General features: G+C 41.6%; 2 protein-coding genes across 2 annotated transcripts; both read right to left on the bottom strand.

The window, feature by feature from the left end:
• Positions 1 to 2,361: 2,361 nt before the first annotated feature.
• On the bottom strand, positions 2,362 to 8,366 carry LOC311100174 (fermitin family homolog 3-like). The gene is made up of 15 exons (XM_084140977.1): positions 8,249 to 8,366; positions 7,510 to 7,634; positions 6,685 to 6,918; positions 6,453 to 6,572; positions 6,151 to 6,319; positions 5,943 to 6,045; positions 5,717 to 5,824; positions 5,460 to 5,594; positions 4,788 to 4,837; positions 4,317 to 4,441; positions 3,924 to 4,030; positions 3,509 to 3,724; positions 3,266 to 3,390; positions 3,009 to 3,150; positions 2,362 to 2,847 (listed from the first exon to the last, which is right to left on the bottom strand). The coding sequence occupies exons 2-15, from the start codon at positions 7,631 to 7,633 to the stop codon at positions 2,668 to 2,670; spliced, it is 1,938 nt and encodes a 645-aa protein (XP_083997103.1). The 5' UTR covers position 7,634; positions 8,249 to 8,366; the 3' UTR covers positions 2,362 to 2,667.
• Positions 8,367 to 9,873: 1,507 nt separating this feature from the next.
• LOC311100177 (stress-induced-phosphoprotein 1-like) lies at positions 9,874 to 17,303 on the bottom strand. The gene is made up of 14 exons (XM_084140982.1): positions 17,035 to 17,303; positions 15,815 to 16,024; positions 15,582 to 15,723; positions 15,324 to 15,465; positions 14,901 to 15,066; positions 14,614 to 14,740; positions 13,086 to 13,188; positions 12,690 to 12,810; positions 12,482 to 12,578; positions 12,186 to 12,310; positions 12,000 to 12,036; positions 11,632 to 11,735; positions 11,249 to 11,424; positions 9,874 to 11,098 (listed from the first exon to the last, which is right to left on the bottom strand). Exons 1-14 carry the CDS (start codon positions 17,041 to 17,043, stop codon positions 11,026 to 11,028), a joined length of 1,632 nt encoding a protein of 543 aa, XP_083997108.1. The 5' UTR covers positions 17,044 to 17,303; the 3' UTR covers positions 9,874 to 11,025.
• Between the last annotated feature and the right edge of the window lie 928 nt (positions 17,304 to 18,231).

Raw genomic sequence — 18,231 nt, 5'->3', positions numbered from 1 at the left:
GTTGTTGTTGTTCAAAATAATAAGACGTAAAAGGTGTACATTTATCACCAAGGCATAAAGCCTGATGGATGGATGGAGGCAGGCCATAGAAGTAGTTTGGAGGTGGGGGTGCTGCGATTTTTTTCGTGGCCGACGGGGGAAACTTTTTGCCCTCACTGCAGACGTCTATATCGGTCCACGCATGACTGTAAGTCGCTTTGGATAAAAGCGTCTGCTAAATGGCATATTATTATTATTATTATTATTATTATTATTATTATTATTATTATTATTCACCCCTACTTCCTGTGGCTATGAGGCAGGCCTACATTCACAGTCAGTCACAAAGGCTGTTTTAGGCTTATCTCATAGGAAACCACATACAGTGGGGAGAACAAGTATTTGATACACTGCCAATTTTGCAGGTTTTCCTACTTACAAAGCATGTAGAGGTCTGTAATTTTTATCATAGGTACACTTCAACTGTGAGAGACGGAATCTAAAACAAAAATTCAGAAAATCACATTGTATGATTTTTAAGTAATTAATTTGCATTTTATTGCATGACATAAGTATTTGATACATCAGAAAAGCAGAACTTAATATTTCGTACAGAAACCTTTGTTTGCAATTACAGAGATCATACGTTTCCTGTAGGTCTTGACCAGGTTTGCACACACTGCAGCAGGGATTTTGGCCCACTCCTCCATACAGACCTTCTCCAGATCCTTCAGGTTTCGGGGCTGTCGCTGGGCAATACGGACTTTCAGCTCCCTCCAAAGATTTTATATTGGGTTCAGGTATGGAGACTGGCTAGGCCACTCCAGGACCTTGAGATGCGTCTTACGGAGCCACTCCTTAGTTGCCCTGGCTGTGTGTTTCGGGTCATTGTCATGCTGGAAGACCCAGCCACGACCCATCTTCAATGATCTTACTGAGGGAAGGAGGTTGTTGGCCAAGATCTCGCGATACATGGCCCCATCCATCCTCCCCTCAATACGGTGCAGTCGTCCTGTCCCCTTTGCAGAAAAGCATCCCCAAAGAATGATGTTTCCACCTCCATGCTTCACGGTTGGGATGGTGTTCTTGGGGTTGTACTCATCCTTCTTCTTCCTCCAAACAAAGCGAGTGGAGTTTAGACCAAAAAGCTCAATTTTGTCTCACCAGACCACATGACCTTCTCCCATTCCTCCTCTGGATCATCCAGATGGTCATTGGCAAACTTCAGACGGGCCTGGACATGCGCTGGCTTGAGCAGGGGGACCTTGCGTGCGCTGCAGGATTTTAGTCCATGACGGCGTAGTGTGTTACTAATGGTTTTCTTTGAGACTGTGGTCCCAGCTCTCTTCAGGACATTGACCAGGTCCTGCCGTGTAGTTCTGGGCTGATCCCTCACCTTCCTCATGATCATTGATGCCCCACAAGGTGAGATCTTGCATGGAGCCCCAGACCGAGGGTGATTGACCGTCATCTTGAACTTCTTCCATTTTCTAATAATTGCGCCAACAGTTGTTGCCTTCTCACCAAGCTGCTTGCCTATTGTCCTGTAGCCCATCCCAGCCTTGTACAGGTCTACAATTTTATCCCTGATGTCCTTACACAGCTCTCTGGTCTTGGCCATTGTGGAGAGGTTGGAGTCTGTTTGATTGAGTGTGTGGACAGGTGTCTTTTATACAGGTAACGAGTTCAAACAGGTGTAGTTAATACAGGTAATGAGTGGAGAACAGGAGGGATTCTTAAAGAAAAACTAACAGGTCTGTGAGAGCCGGAATTCTTACTGGTTGGTAGGTGATCAAATACTTATGTCATGCAATAAAATGCAAATTAATTACTTAAAAATCATACAATGTGATTTTCTGAATTTTTGTTTTAGATTCCGTCTCTCACAGTTGAAGTGTACCTATGATAAAAATTACAGACCTCTACATGCTTTGTAAGTAGGAAAACCTGCAAAATTGGCAGTGTATCAAATACTTGTTCTCCCCACTGTATGTGGTTTCCTATGAGATAAGCCTAAAACAGCCTTTGTGACTGACTGTGAATGTAGGCCTGCCTCATAGCCACAGGAAGTAGGGGTGAATAATAATAATAATAATAATAATAATAATAATAATAATAATAATAATAATAATATGCCATTTAGCAGACGCTTTTATCCAAAGCGACTTACAGTCATGCGTGGACCGATATAGACGTCTGCAGTGAGGGCAAAAAGTTTCCCCCGTCGGCCACGAAAAAAATCGCAGCACCCCCACCTCCAAACTACTTCTATGGCCTGCCTCCATCCATCCATCAGGCTTAATGCCTTGGTGATAAATGTACACCTTTTACGTCTTATTATTTTGAACCACAACAACAACAGAGCAAATAATAAGCAATTTTCTTGCATACCATTCATTTAATATTATCGATGTAGCCTATTGAATACATTTGAATAGAAGAATACACAAACATTTAAAAACGAAATTGACTTTTATAACGTCAGTAAAACATATTGTATGGTTGAGTAATAACAATACAGTTCTGAGTCATGGAAATGGTAGCCTATGTAGAACTTGTTCAACTGACCACTTTCCCATTGAATGTCTTGGTGACTCTTGACAACCTATTTGATTGGTTCTAATACTGCATGTCCATGTACCATAAAACCATAAAGGTGCATTCTGAGATCCAGATATTCATGAATGTTTAGATGGCTTCATGACCACCAGTCAGCTTGAAGAAGAGCTCCTGGTTTAACACCTCTGCCTGCTCTTTGGTGCGTGTGGCCATGAAGATGTAGCCCCCAATGTACTCATGCACAATCTTGCAGGTAGCTGTCACACAGCTGAAGGCAATGTTCACATTGCCATTGAACTCAATGGCCATCTGGAATAAAGAAATTAGGTTTAACAATTGATTCCACTTATAGGTCTTCTTCAGATAAACATTTAAGTCATAATTAGTTTGTACATATTTGAAACAATATAGTAGACAGACCAGGTAACAGATAGATGAAGATACATTAGGCAGACAGTGAGACGTCTTACCTGTTGAATATCCCAGTTGACATTCCACTGCCTCATGGTGTTGTATCTCCATGTCTTCACCACATCTCCTATGCTGAGGTCAATGCGGATGAGACGGTTGTTGGTGACCCCAAGAACTTCATCTTTACGGCATCCCTTAAACCTGTGATTATACAGGAAATGTGTAGAATTTGGGTAATTTCAAGTGAGCTAAGATTTAGTGCTATGTTGACAAGGCAGATAGCTGGAAAATATTTGACAAAAGGACAAGTACTCACCTCACCACAAAATAAGACACCCCAAAGTCAGGTAGAGCCTGCCAGATTTGAAGAAACCTGAGGAGGGCATCTGTTAGTGGGAGCTGGGCCACATTCTGATATGCTTCCAGGATGCGAGGAGTTAGCTGATAGAACAGAGGGATGGTTAGAATCACTGGTCAAGTGTGAACGTTATGTTTGCTTCTATTATTATACATTCTGTAATATTACGAGAGTTCCCCCGCAGATCGCCATGACTCTTACCTGTTTGGCCTTGTACTTTTTGTGGTAGCGTGGAGATACAAGGCTGTGTGTGTTGATGCTGTCATCAGTCTGAGCAGTATTGGCCCCGGGGGTGGTTCGCTGCATGGCCAGGAAGGACTGGATATTCTGCACCTCACTAGAGAAAGAGCTGTCTGCTAGTGTCTTCCCTTTGGAGGCTAAACGGCAAGCTGCCATCCACCTGCTGTACTGCAGCTCCTAGTGACAGGAGAGGAATGGACATTGTATGGAAAGATGGAAATATACCATAGCAGAGCATGACATAGTGGGACTTAGTACATTGATATGTAGCAGTTGGGTCTATTCCTTGGAACAGGTTACATAGGATGATACGAATAGCTTCTCATTCATGTGAAGAATTCTCTAAACAGAGTGAGCTGAGAGTTGAGTTCCTTACATTCTCACAGCGTAGGTAGACTTCGTTCATGCCCTCAGCCCCAGGGATCAGCAGCCTGATGCAGAACTTCTGACCAGCCACACTAACGTCTGGGGCCACCTCACAGCCTGAGGAGCACAGCAGTGTCTTATGGGGCCAGTTTGGACTCATTTGGCTTATTAAAGTCATCAGCGAATAAATCTAATTATATCTAGAATAATATTGATTAACCCAGAAGTAACATTTTGCTTAGAATGTCCGTTCTGATGCTCTATGTACTAGAATGGATGTTGTATGTACACATATTTGCAGGGGTGTCAGCTTGTGTGGTTGTGGTTGTATGTGAAAATGTGGGCTGAGTGTATGTGCATGTAGGTGTGCAGTTTCACCACAGTGCATGTCAGTGCATTTTACCTTTGAGGTTCATCTGCTGAATGGGCTCCTTGAGGCTCTCCTCTTTGCTCTTGTAGTAGGAGATGGATGTGTTGTTGAACGCGAACCAGAACTGTTTATAGCCCTTTAGGGTCAGTCTCTTTGGTCTAGGTCGGAGAAAGTGAGATAAAACAAAGTACTACTAGGATGCTAACGTCTTTCTGCAACATTGGAAAGGGTATGCAGTTAGTTGTATGTGTGTGTGAGTGTGCATATCAATATAACGGTGGCTGCATCGGAGTGTGTGTTTGCTTGGGTGTGTATGGGTGGGTGAGTACGTGTACGTCTCATAAAAAAACTAATCAAGACTATCCGAAAGTCTCATATATCTTGCGTGATCGATATCCAATCTAAAATCCAAGGCAGGAAAAGGTTGTCACCGGCAGAAAGATGGATCTGAGTCAGAGGGCGTTCAGCCAGCCAGCAATGGTTTATGTTGTCAACCCATATTACCTGAAGATTTTCAAGTAGTCATGCAGCTCTGGTGCTGCCGTCATTGTTTCCTGTGTAGAGATGAAATCAAGTGTCTATTTTGTGTTTTCATGTGCAGTTGCAATTCAACTTCTTTCCTGCTGCCTTACAAATCAGCCATGGCCACAGCTACAGACCAGTGCAGTATAGTGGAGATTCAGAGGGGAGAGACTATAAGGACACTGCTGACCTACAAAACAACTAACCAAGATCAAAAACTGACCTTAAAGGAAAACTCCACCCAAAATCTGTATTTTGGTATGTGTTTCATTAATCCATTGTTGATACAGCCGGTATGATGCATTTTGAATCATATGATGTATGAAAAATGTATGCACTCATTAACTGTAAGTCGCTCTGGATAAGAGCGTCTGCTAAATTACTAAAATGTAAATGTAAATATGATGCAAAATGAATCATACAGGCTAAATGCATCATACTGGCTGTATTTGATTGCTGACATGCAAAACATTTTGGGACTATATCAACAATGGACTAATGAAACAAATACCAAAATATAGTTTTTGAGTCGAATTTCCCTTTAACCCTAACCTTAATCAAACCCTTAACCCTAACCGTAACCTAATTTTAACCAATTCTGAAACTAAATATCAGGAGTGTCCGTATAGCCTTTTCCGACTCAGAGGGACTAACCAGCATGTCCACTGTGCTGCTCTCGTCCGCTTCCATCTTCACCTCCAAACACTGAAGGGCAGAGTCAAGGTCATCCATGGCAGGACATGATGTCATCGGCTGGGGCTCTGACAGAGACACCTTACCAATGTGGTACTGAGGATAGTGTACACACACAAATCACATACACAAACGTATAACATTGTGAAAGAGAAGGGAAGCAATGTGTCATACACAGGGAAAAACCTTTGGTGACATTTCAATCAGTCGTTGTTTACCTGAAGGGCAGCAAAGAGCATCATCTCTTCCTCTGTGCAGTCAACATCCTCCAGCAAGATGGCCCAGCGAGCCTGCTCATACAGCTGGGTCAGACGGACCGCATCATACTGGAGACAGAGACGAGGTAGATAAAGTGACAGATTACACACAGCCCAATTCACGGCCACCATGAGGTAAACAAAGGAAATAATTGATAGCCCCTCAGAAAGCGTGGTTCAGGCCTACCTTGGGATCCAGGTCATGGAAGCAGTAGTATTTGAAGCGTAGCAGCAGCCTGTCATGCTCCTGCACTCCCTGTTGGAGCAGAGAACGAGACGAATCCAGCCATCTAAATACAATAATAAAACACACATTTAATCACACCCACTATCGCACAGAGTAACATACGTAAACATATCTATGTGTGCTGTGCACATACACACAAGACACTCACCTGCTGTGAACTTGTGCCTTGTCCACAATGCTGGTGGGACGGGGCATCTTGGTGATAGTCTCAGGAGCAGGTGCAGGTAGGCTGACAGACAACATCTTATACACAGCCTCAGTCTGCGGTGAGTCAGCAAAGTGCACAGGCATGCCATTGGAGAGGGTGTGAGCTGAACCTGTCGTTATTACACATGCAGTTATGATATGTTACACAGTATTTGGTGTGTACTGTACAGTGAAAGCTACTGTACGGAATGTTGAACAGACATTTTGAAATTTGAAGTGTACCTCCAATTTGACTAGACCTACCTGATGAGATCTGAAGGCCTGTTAGATCATATACTACTTCCTCTTCTGCCTCCTTGTCTTTTTTCTTTTTCTTCACCTCCACTGGCCGTAACAACGACAGCTCCTCTGGGTGACGCAGGTCTGAGGATGACCAGAGGGAAGCAGTGTAAGGGGATGCTGATTAACATCTGCAACAATAAGAAGAATCTCTTACTTTATTTAGGTGGGAACTCTTCCTCATATATTTACTTACTCAGCAGACGACAGATCCCCATGACCGTTTGGAAGACTGGACGAGAGAAGCATGCCTGAAGCCTCAGGGTGGTCCCGTTGGGTAGGCCCAGTCTCAGGGTCTTGTGCTGGGGGGTGAGGCTCAGGCGAGCGTCGGCATGGATTTCATACTTCTCAAGGGTCCAGGATGGCCGGAGCAGCCACTGCTGCTTCTGCTCCCACCACAGGGCATGGTCTGACCAATCCTTCTTTATCTCTGGAGTGGACAGAGAGGTGTCTGGCAATGATGTATTAAAACACATCTATGGTGCCTAGTGGTGATCATATTTGACTCTCAGCCAAATACAGTACAGTCTGTTGTTTTCCATTGCATAGATATTTTGAATGTTGTTTTGGAATCAATGTTCATGTTCTGTTGTCTGACTTACAGATGTTGTGGAGTATAAATGAATAATAACTTACTACTCTACACCCCACGGTTGCATATGAAATAGATGTTATAAACTGGGTGGTTCGAGCCCTGAATGCTGATTAACTGACAGTGGTGGTATATCAGACTGTATACCACGGGTATAACAAAACATTTATTTTTACTGCTCTAATTACATTGGTAACCAGTTTATAATAGCAATAAGGCACCTCAGGGTTTGTGATATATGGCCAATATACCACAGCTAAGGGATGTGTCCAGGCCCTCCACGTTGCATCGTGCATAAGAACAGCCCTTAGCCGTGGTATATTGGCCATATACCACACCCCCTCTGGCCTTATTTCTTAAATATACTCTTATCTTAAATATACCACCAATATGGATGGAAGTTGAAGTGTACATTGGTAGGGAACTCACGTGTCTTCTCCACAATTTTGAGAATGACACCACCAATATGCAGGTCTGAGGTCACGCTAACTTTGAAGGGTGGGGCCTCTGGGCCAAGTTCCTCCACTGTCACAGACAGATCCCAAGCAGCCATACTTACAGAGGGAAAATATAGCACTCATTAGCACAGTGAACAATTATCACTCAATTATCAAGTGTTAATTGTGATAGCTGATGCTACATCGTAGAACTAACAATCAACTCTAATTTTTAAGGTGCTGTATTATAGTGGTAATAAATCCATCTGCATTTAAGATAGAAACACCCATTATTAACACACTTTTCAATTAAAGCAAAAACGATTGTTTTTTCATTGCAAGTGAAATGCTGAACATTGATAGACAGTGTATGGTTATTAGATCAGACAAAAATGTGTGAAATCAGGTAATACAGTGAATCAAACTACAGGAAAAATATTGTCTGCTCTGCACGTGACCCTCTTAGCCAATCCCCACATTAAAATATATTGTAATAATGTACTCCACCAACATAAACCTCATTAATGTATATGTTGTAATTATAGGATAGGAAACCAAAACCGTATTACTTCCTGTAAATGAATGACCCCTTTCTCAATCATCTGTTCAACAACACCCATACCCCTATCCAATATGTTCTATCTGCCCTTTCTTTACTTTCAGAGCCACTATTCAGAGTGTGGACAATTCTATCACTGTTCTGTGCCTCAACATCACCCTGTATGTCTTACCTAGTTGTAGTCCCAAACTAATTTTCTTCACAGAGTCAAACACCAGGTGCCCTCCGCCTCTGCCTGTCTTTGCAGCTTGTGAAATCTGCCTGTCACTTCCTCCTGTCTCTCTCACAATGTCTTAGTGGCTGTGGTCTCATCCTGTGTGTGAGCAAATGTCAAGAGAGAGATAACTGTTCCGCTTTCACATGCCATCAGGGCTGTATGTGTTTTTTTAAGGGGGAGCTACCATCAGATATTGTTGCTGAGAAACTATTGTTTTGACAAACATGTGAGACAATCGTTTTCCATAGGCTATACAAATACTAAGATCAACCTGTAAACACATATTGGTATTGGGATAGTTATAACAACTTGATTAGTTGCCATCTAAAATATGTATGCTACACATTAAAAAAAAATCATTATTAGATAGTTAACTTGGCTAGTTTGTGAACGGGTAGGTAGGGTGAGTTTGAGACACTCCTGAGGTCTTGGTGAGTAATGCCCTCTAGTGGTTAATTTGAGGCAAATCATGAGATTAAGATGAAAATATATCAAGATTAAGATGCATAAAAATAGCAAGTCTTGTCATAAATTCAAGGTTTGTTTTCAGGGCATTGGATAAATACTTTTCATACATTTATACTAAACAAAAATATAAACACAACATGTAAAGTGTTGGTCCCATGTTTCATGAGCTGAAATAAAAGATCCCAGACATTTTCCATACACACAAAAAGCTTATTTATCTCAGATTTTGCGCACAAATTTGTTTACATCCCTGTTAGTGAACATTTCTCCTTTGCCAAGATAATGCATCCACCTGACAGGTGTGGCATATCAAGAAGCTGATTAAACAGCATGATAATTACATAGGTGCACCTTGTGCTGGGGAAAATAAAAGGCCACTCTAAAATGTGAAGTTTTGTCACAGATGTCTCAATATTGAGGGAGCATGCATTTCTCCTTTGCCAAGATAATGCATCCACCTGACAGGTGTGGCATATCTCAAGAAGCTGATTAAACAGCATGATAATTACATAGGTGCACCTTGTGCTGGGTAAAATAAAAGGCCACTCTAAAATGTGAAGTTTTGTCACAGATGTCTCAATTTTGAGGGAGCATGCAATTGGCATGCTGACTGCAGGAATGTCCACTAGAGCTGTTGTCAGAGAACTGAATGTACATTTCTCTATCATAAGCAGCCTCCAATGTCGTTTTAGAGAATTTGGCAGTACATCCAACCGGTCTCACAACCGCAGACCACGTGTAACCACGCCAGCCCAGGACCTCCACATCCAGCCTCTTCACCTGCGGGATCGTCTGAGACAGCCGATGAAACTGAGGAGTAATTCTGTCTGTAATAAAGCCCTTTTGTGGGGAAAAACTCATTCTGATTGGCTGCCCAGTCATGTGAAATCCATAGATTAGGGCCTAATGAATTTACTTAAATTGATTGATTTCCTTATATGAACTGTAACTCAGTAAAATCACTGAAATTGTTGCATGTTACGTTCATATTTTTGTTCAGTTCAGAAAGTGTGAAGTATTTTCATTAAGCAGTCCGCAAATCCATGCAGATTAGCACAAATTGAATATGCTTGAAGGGTTTTCCCAGTTGGAAAATAAAAAGCAGACACGGATGAACTTAGAAATACATTCAGATATATTTTGCAGAACAGGATTAATTTCACTTGTACATTACACTTCTGGGGATTTCTCTTTGATATACATCATATGTGTGGGTGTCACTTCTGATAATGGGCTGGTTGTGTAATCTCAGGACTCAAATCTGCCAAGTCTATTCTACTAGCTCCCAGAGTCTTGAAGAACTCAGTGAAATGCTGAAATTTGAAGGGAACAGTACATCTTAACACAACCCTCCCACATTACTGTAAGAACCCGACAAACAAAACATCCTTGGGTACGACATTGCAGGCCGTAAGAAAACAGTTGTTGGCTAGCAGCCATTTTGTGCGCCATGTGAAGCAGAAGAGCTTTAATACAAGCGCCAACTAGAGATTATACTTTTCCCTGCTCTGTATTGCCAGTCAAAGGTGTTTAATGACGAGAGAAGATATTACAAAGTTAAATCAGTATTCAACTTCCACAGCTTCAATCCAAAGCTGATCCCAAGATCAGTACTTCCATGACCACAAAACATTTATTTCAAAAGATCTGGAAAGCACAGTAATGTGAGCTCGTAAGCCTGTACACCAGTAGCACAACTACATTGACCTGAATTTATGAAAGATATCCTGTCCAGAAGGGGATAAATTATCTTAGTCAGGCACCCTACACAGATATTGACTGGCCATCTGATCTCAGTTTTAAAATACGCAAAGGAAGTGAAAAATTAAGCAGTCATATTGCACCTTGACATCATGGTTCAACAACCAACAGAGGCACAAATTAGAGCTTTACTTGTTTTGTTATAAGCTGCAGCGCTGATAGGAATGCAGTGTCATTGTGCCAACCAAAGCTCTAGCCTGGTCTGCTGCTCCTGTAATAGGTGTTTGATAAGTTTGTCCAATCAAATTATTTGTTTCAGAGAGTTCTGTGATGAGGAAGAGACTGTGGTTTCATATGAAGTACAATTTAATTAAGGCCGTAAATTTGGACAAAGTGAAAATGAAACCCTTTGTTGGTTGAAGTTTGGGCAAGATGGCATACAGTATAATTTTGAGGGTGGAAGGGAGAGGGGGTGCGAGTGTTATATCTGGAGGGAATGGCATCTTGATCCTCTGTGGTCTTGCAGTTCTTCATGGGGTCTGGCCCTGTTCTCTCCACACTCATCATCGGATGGCTATCAGTCCCACATCTATCAGTTTCTGGATCTTCTGAGCAATGCCTGGATTCTTAAGGTGACTGAGAGGGTCCAGGGAGAAAGAGAGAACCAATTAACTCAATTTCAAGCTCATTTGGCCAATTACAGTGTGATTACGCTGCATGTGTTGTATACTATGTAGATAGCGAGTGTGTGAAATGTGTGTAGCTGCACAGATCTGGCCTGCTTACTCGCTGAGTGCCTGTGGGTCCTTCTGCATCTGCTCCAGGATCATGCGCATGGCTGGGTCACTCATGATCTGCTGCACCTCCGGGTCAGCCATGGCCCTCCTCTTCACGTCCTCTGGACTGTCGTCGTTCCTCACATGCTGGCTCATCATGCAGCGCTGGATACCCTCTGTGGCCTCCTGCACCCGGAACAGAGTCAGATGGTTTAAACTGTTAGCCTCAGTCCGCTCAATGACACCAACAAAACAAGGTAGAAGAACCATAAGCCATGGCTTAATATTTAATAGAAACCGCATACAAAATAAACATATCTTTCAATTTCTTTTAGAGTTGGGTTGGTAAAGGAGATCCTGCTAGTGCTCCAATGTAAATCTGTCATACTGTACCTTGGAAGTAGAGTCAAGCTCCAGAGCCTTCTCGTAGACGACCATCGCTTTAGAGAAATCTTTCATGGCTTCCAAAGCGGCTGCCTTGCGTGTGTATCCCTTTACTGTGGAGAGAGAAATTAAATGAGGTGAGATCTATGCTTTTAAAGGGCCCAGGTTTGATACAGTTCAAACAATTGCACATGTCAGCGTTAACGTTTTCAAGATGCATTCCATCATCAGTCTTGTGATGCCCGAAATCAAGTAGTAGCAAAAAGTAAATACGCCTGCTATTAGAAAAGCTAGGAGGCCTGTATGTGCTAAATTAATTAAAAATGGTGGACTAACAAGAGCTTGAGTAAAATACAAATTTAAAGGTCAATACGTACTGAAGGTAGGATCAAGTTTGATACAGTCCTCGCAATCCTAAAAGAGAAAGAAAATCAGAAAACATCCTAGTCCTTTTTGACTGATAAAGTACTACAGTGGATATCATCACGTTGGTGTTTATTAGTTAGTAATATGGATGAAGCTCATGTACATGCATGGTACCACAGTAGTGAGGTGTGTTGTACCTTTAGGGCAAGCTGGAACTCCAGTAGCTTCGTGTAGCAGGCAGCTCTGTTGCTGAAGAGCTTGGCGTCATTGGGGTTCCTCTTGATGGCCTCAGAGTAATGTCTCATGGCTGAAGGATAGTCTCCTGAAGAACAGAGAGGATAAACACAAGCATGTCAGATATCCTGACACTAGCAGAATCTAAAACGGTATGCAAACAACTAGAGAAACCGTACCACTAAGAGCACAAATAGGCATGACACATAACAATTAATACTTTCAACCATTGTAGATCCTCCATTTTACAGACACACACCTTTCTGGAAGGACTCGTTGCCCTTGTTCTTCTCTTCCAAGGCCTGCTCTGGGTTGATGTAGGCCAGCTTCTCCTGCTCCTTCAGTACCTTCTCTGCCTGCAGACACAGTGAAGGGACAGTGATTAAACAGATTGGTTAAAGAGTCGTTATCGAACCCAGCATAATCTACCCTGACAGCCCTCATTCAATAGGGTCAACACTCTGTACCTGCTGGCACTTCTTAAGGACATCAGGAGTGCGATGCTCTGTCAGACTCTTGTTGTAAAACTGGACTGCTTCTTTGTATTTCTCCTGCTTGAAGTACGAGTTGCCAATCCTAGACAAGGCCCTGAGAGAGAGACAGACAGAGAGAGAATGCACTTAAAATTAGAAACCTGAATGACATGCTCTGACATTCAATTTCCCCAGTTTGTAGCAGAGCCAACCATTACCCAAATGTGACCTGGCAATGGTGAATACAAAGACTTAATTGGCTGCTTGTTCAGGAGACCTAATCTCTCCTCATCCCTTGATGGACGCACCGTATGCAATTGTCCCCTTCAGACTCCCAGCAGTTTATACCCACATGTGTAATTGTTTTCAGTGATTTGACAAGGAACTCACTTGGCAATGTGTCTGTAGTCCTCCCGGTTCTCTCTGCCTACCTCGATGGCCTTGTCACACAGCTCCCTGCACGTCTCATACTCAGCCTTCTCAAAGAACACAGCTGGGATGGGAACACGGAAAAAGACAGACACCTTAGAAACCACCCATTATCCATCAATCAGATTTTACAGATCATAAAAACCATGCATATAAAAATCATATTATATTGTCTGCATGATGGTAAGCTGAGATAGTATTTTATTATTAGGATCCCAATAAGCTACTGCTATAGCAGCATCTACTCTTCCTGGGGAGATAAGACCTCCATGGTAGGAAAAGCATTATCACTTGGAGAGGGATTGAGTAGATTCTAGATCCTTTTGACAATAATTATTCTTATAAGCAGGACAAATCTATTCTGTAAAATTACTTGCCGAGGACCCACATAAAATGATCAAATGTTATGCTGTTTTATCTGCCCTTGATCGTATGGAAATAGAAAATTGTACCCAGGATTAGGGGGTAGAGATATTCACTCAGTTAATCGCATACAATTCTGATCAAGCCAATTAATCCCACAGCTAATTAGTTCTATCATGGATAAAACATTATATGATTATTTTTTCATATACAGACTACAGAGATAAATACAACTGTTGGCAGTTCGTTAAATGGCAGAACACTACAAGTTTAACTCATCAAATATTAACACCTCTCCTAATAGCATATTTAAGACAACTGTAAATGGGAGTCCAACAGGGCACCTTGAGAGAGTTCGGAAGATTCTAGAAAGCCCCTTAGATATTAATTTAGAATCCTCTAAATTTAATTTGATCTACAAGGACATTTTATTGATCTGCCAGTATTTTCATTTAGAGATCCCAGTAAACACTGCTGTTTCCTTTCATGTGTCCTACCAATTATGATTGGATTATTCACCATGGCAACCACTTGTTAGTATAAAAAACTAACTTATTTCTCAGTTCCTTTGGCTTTCATGGAGATCATACCGTTTTCATTTTCAGGGATATTTGTTCGTTTTTGACTAAAATGTAAGTCAGAACAAACACTTATTTCACTTTTATAATATTCCTGTTGCTATTGTTATATGTAAATACAAGAAATGTGTATGTAGAGGGGTAACTTTCTTCACCAGTTCTCTTACCATTTTGTACAATTATGTAATTAGCCTACCAGTTGGTGTAACTAATGTTAATTCTCTTGAGTAATTATGTTGTGTTAATTCTCTTATTGTAAATTGTGTATAGAGATTGCTGACATTACTGTTTAATGTAATATTGTTTATTGGATTTACATTGTAGTAATTTTCTATTTCTTTTATCCTCTTTCCCTCTGTACACAGACCACATGTTTCATCATTAAACTCCTAGACTGGGCTTCTGTGTCTCATCACTCTTTGACCAGAGCGCAGTCCGGTATCCGTTTTCTCCCAGTGGCCTATCCACACAGAGTGCACCAGACTCTGTTCTACACAATATTATTTGTCTATGTGTGTGTGTGTCTGTACACAGTGATGATTCTATACCTGCTTGGTTAGAAAGATATGTCATGTTGGTTGGGTCGTGCTTGAGGGCTTCTTCATAATGTTTCAGTGCAGTGGCAAAGTCTTTCTTCTTGTATGCCTCGTTGCCCAGTTCCTTCTCCTTCAGAGCCTATGGAAGCACAAGTGACATTTAAGCTGTTAAAAGACCATGCTGAGAGGGCAATAAATCCAGCAAATCGGTCTGGGTGCTGAGAGGAGACGCATGCACAAATTACCATTGTCCAAGACTGTGAAGGACTATATAATTACTTATAATGCAATCTATTTACCTGTCTCTTGTTCTCAGGTAAGTCTTCCTCCTTGGGAGGGGGTGGCTGAGTCTCTTTGGGTTTGGGAGGTGGGGGTGGAGTGGGCTCTTCCTCATCATCCATGCCAGCCAAGTCTAACCCCAGCAGGACCGACAGGGTAGTCATTACTCTAGGATCCTGGAGCTTCCTACAGGTAGATGGATACAGGTAGAGGGACCGAGATAAAGAGTGTACTTGAATTAGATCACAGGAAATCTACAGGAGCTACAAAGGAATTTTGTGTTCTGGTACTTATTTCTACAGTCAGACAAGATGATCTTGGTGTTGAATTTATTTTGCATTTGGAAGGGGCCTGAAAACTGAAAGCATGAAAAAATACAGTATATTTCTAAATGTACAGGTGCTGTGCAACAAGACAAGTGGCATCCACAGAAACATACTCACGAGCCAAGCATAGATGGTTTGTCCCGGAGCTGCTCCAGAAGCGCTCTGTACTCTGGATCTTTCATCAGGGCATGGGTTCGAGAGTCACTCTCCAGCTTCTCAAACATGTTGGGCATGGAAAATGGGTTCATCATCTTTTTTTCTGGTGAGGCAAGAGGAGGTGACATTCACAACACAGGCAAAACAAAGCATGATGAGCAAACAAAATCCCATTGTGTTTTGTTTATAATCATGTGTGACAGGTTCAAATGTTTCTACCTGCCAGCCGGGCTTCTATGTTCTGCAGCCCCTCCTTGAGCTGCTGATTAGTGGGCTCTTGTCTGAATCCCTCTTGGTACGTCAATTTGGCATCCTCAAACCGTCCAAGGAACTCCTGGGCTGCCGCTTTCCTTGAGTAGCCCTGTGCAAGCACAAATCATGGTGATGAGGCGTGTCACTTTTGACAATAGCTAGTGCAAATATAAGCCACCCTCTATGTGCTGTCGTCTCACCTTTCCCCAGTCAGGTTTAATCTTGATGGTCTGACAGGCGTCCTCCAGAGCGCTCTCGTAGTTGCCCTTCTTGGCATGGGCAGCCGAGCGGTTGCTGAAGAGGACATGGTTTGAGGGATCGAGGGCCAACGCTTCAGTGTAGCAGCGTATGGCCTCGTCGATCTTCCCTGCACTCAGTGCCTTGTTGCCCTGATCTTTCAACTGTGACACCTGTGAGGGGAGAGTAAGACCTGAATAAATTCACTGTAACCAAATCTGTTTAAATATATTTATTTTTCATGACATCGTTTTTCTTTACTTGTCAATTTAATAGAACATCGTTAATCTATAAACAACAATCTGATTCCTAAAGCAGCCAAGGTTTGTAACGTTAGAAGCCAGCTGTCAGGTTAAACAAAACCCAAGCCAATCACCCAACCTATATGCCATGAGGACATTACATATCGCAGAACCTATCCTCTACCATGATGCACATTAGCCATGTTTCAGCTAAACGCATATAGGCTGCTAGCTGCTAAATTAACCACTCAGATTTTAAAGGTGGTTAACTGAGTTGAACTAGCTACTGCTATATGATCGTTAGCAAGTTTGATTGCTGACTGACTTGTAGTCCTGCAACGTTAACTGTTAAATAACTAGCTGGTTAACTTGCCAGTCATGTCCTCTAGTTACTTAGTTAACCAGGCAGTACGCTAGCTAGCTATATAGCTATGCTAGTAAACGTGAATAAGTTAGCTTGCAGCAATGTTAGCCATTTCACAGCATGAAGTCATTCGTGCCTGCACTTTGCTTTTTTCTGATGATCGACAGAACAGGCGTATGTAATATTAGCTAGGTAATTAGCTGATTAGCTAGCTAACTACCGGTAGTTAACTAATCGGCTGGCTAGAGTACCAATACATTGTTCTGGACCAAAAATATTTGCCGGCTAAATTAGCCAACCAACGTTACAATTGAAAGCTATTTTGTTAGCTAGCTAGCTAATATGCTAACATTACCGGTTAGCTAGCTAGCCAACTGCTAGCGTTACTTGGCGAGCTAGTAACAATGAAGTCCGCATTGAGTAAAACGAGATAGCTAACTAGTTACATCTTTCTGTCAATCTTCAAATAGGCCAAACGCGTTCCCGTTTACCACCATAGACAAACGGTTCGACAATACTGTAAATATTGCAGAACAAATAGTTATTGACCAGAATATTGATGACAGTTACTACTCACCTTCTCCATGGTATAACCATGAGGTTCCAGAAACTACTGTGAGACGAGAGCACCGCCCCTGCACAATATGGAGCTAGGTTGCCAGATTCTATTCAAGAAAAGATAACACATTTCTAAGATCTGAGATCAAGCAGGTTACAAAAATGTTTTATGGCAGTTTCCTTTAGGACATTTTGTATTGTTTGTACGGTTTGTTAAATATAGCTATGTGTATTAGAAAATTAATCAATATAAAAATTGTTTATAAAGATGATTGATAACCAAACTGTGTTGTAAAACGCTAAGCTTTCTGGCATGCATGGCAACCCCAGTGCTTCTCCATTTATTTCTGACTTTATGCGCACTGGTGTATGATTGGTTCAACTTAGTTAATCAAGGAAAGTTCAGCAAATCAAAGGCTAGATCGCGTTGAGTACGATGAGTAAAACAACAACAAACGTCGAATCAACGAACGTTACCGTATTCATTATCGTTCTAGAAGGATCGATTTGGTTCATCTCCTTTCTAGAACATTCTGTACATATTGGGAAACACTTGCTGTTGTTTATATCAATAATCAGTTGGGTGTGATATGCTGTCAGTGGACCTGGTATGACAAAAGGAACGAAAGGACAAAATGAGTTAAGAGAGAAATCTCCCCCTAGAAAGCCCTGGGTTATAATAAAGAATGGAAGCTACATATATGTGATGTTATTCCTTTCCTATTGATGTAACGTTAAATACATTAATGAATAGCAATGAACACATTAGTGGTAGCCTATAAACTATCTTAGATTCGTGTTATAAAATATAACATTTATTTTCTTTCATTAATTCATCTGAATGTAAACTTACACGATAACATATCGACTAATATTATCATACTTCTATATTTTTTCACATGGGATGTTAGGGTATTAAAAAGGTATTCAATATTTCTCACGGGGGATATATAATCTTTACAGTAGACATCGAATCCATAGTGACACACGGTATATTGAGCTTGAACCCCAAATGGTAAGGATTTAACAATAATAGGCAAACAAGTAGCCTACACCTATGATTAATGTAAGGGTTGAGGTGATCTCATTCCCTTTCCATACTCACGCCATGATGATCAGTCCTAACTCCCAACAAAGCATTGAGATTCAGGACAACATGTTGATGAACATATCTATTTATTTTTATTTATTTATTGTTCACTTAAGTTTATTTAGT

Source organism: Coregonus lavaretus, assembly GCF_964263955.1.
Source record: "Coregonus lavaretus genome assembly, chromosome: 24".
Lineage (NCBI taxonomy): Eukaryota > Metazoa > Chordata > Actinopteri > Salmoniformes > Salmonidae > Coregonus > Coregonus lavaretus.
The sequence above is the reverse complement of the archived record's forward strand: the minus strand, read 5'-3'. Positions and strand labels throughout refer to the sequence as shown.

Excerpts from the sequence above, each read along its gene's own strand:
- LOC311100174 (XM_084140977.1), bottom strand. The coding sequence starts at position 7,633 with ATGGCTGCTTGGGATCTGTCTGTGACAGTGGAGGAACTTGGCCCAGAG. Across the intron at positions 3,391-3,508 it reads AAAAGTACAAGGCCAAACAG|CTAACTCCTCGCATCCTGGA; the intron begins GTAAGAGTCATG and ends CTGTTCTATCAG. Across the intron at positions 3,151-3,265 it reads GTGTCTTATTTTGTGGTGAG|GTTTAAGGGATGCCGTAAAG; the intron begins GTGAGTACTTGT and ends GTATAATCACAG.
- LOC311100177 (XM_084140982.1), bottom strand. Across the intron at positions 15,466-15,581 it reads CATAGAAGCCCGGCTGGCAG|AAAAAAAGATGATGAACCCA; the intron begins GTAGAAACATTT and ends TTGCCTCACCAG. Across the intron at positions 11,425-11,631 it reads AGCTTGACTCTACTTCCAAG|GAGGCCACAGAGGGTATCCA; the intron begins GTACAGTATGAC and ends TTCCGGGTGCAG.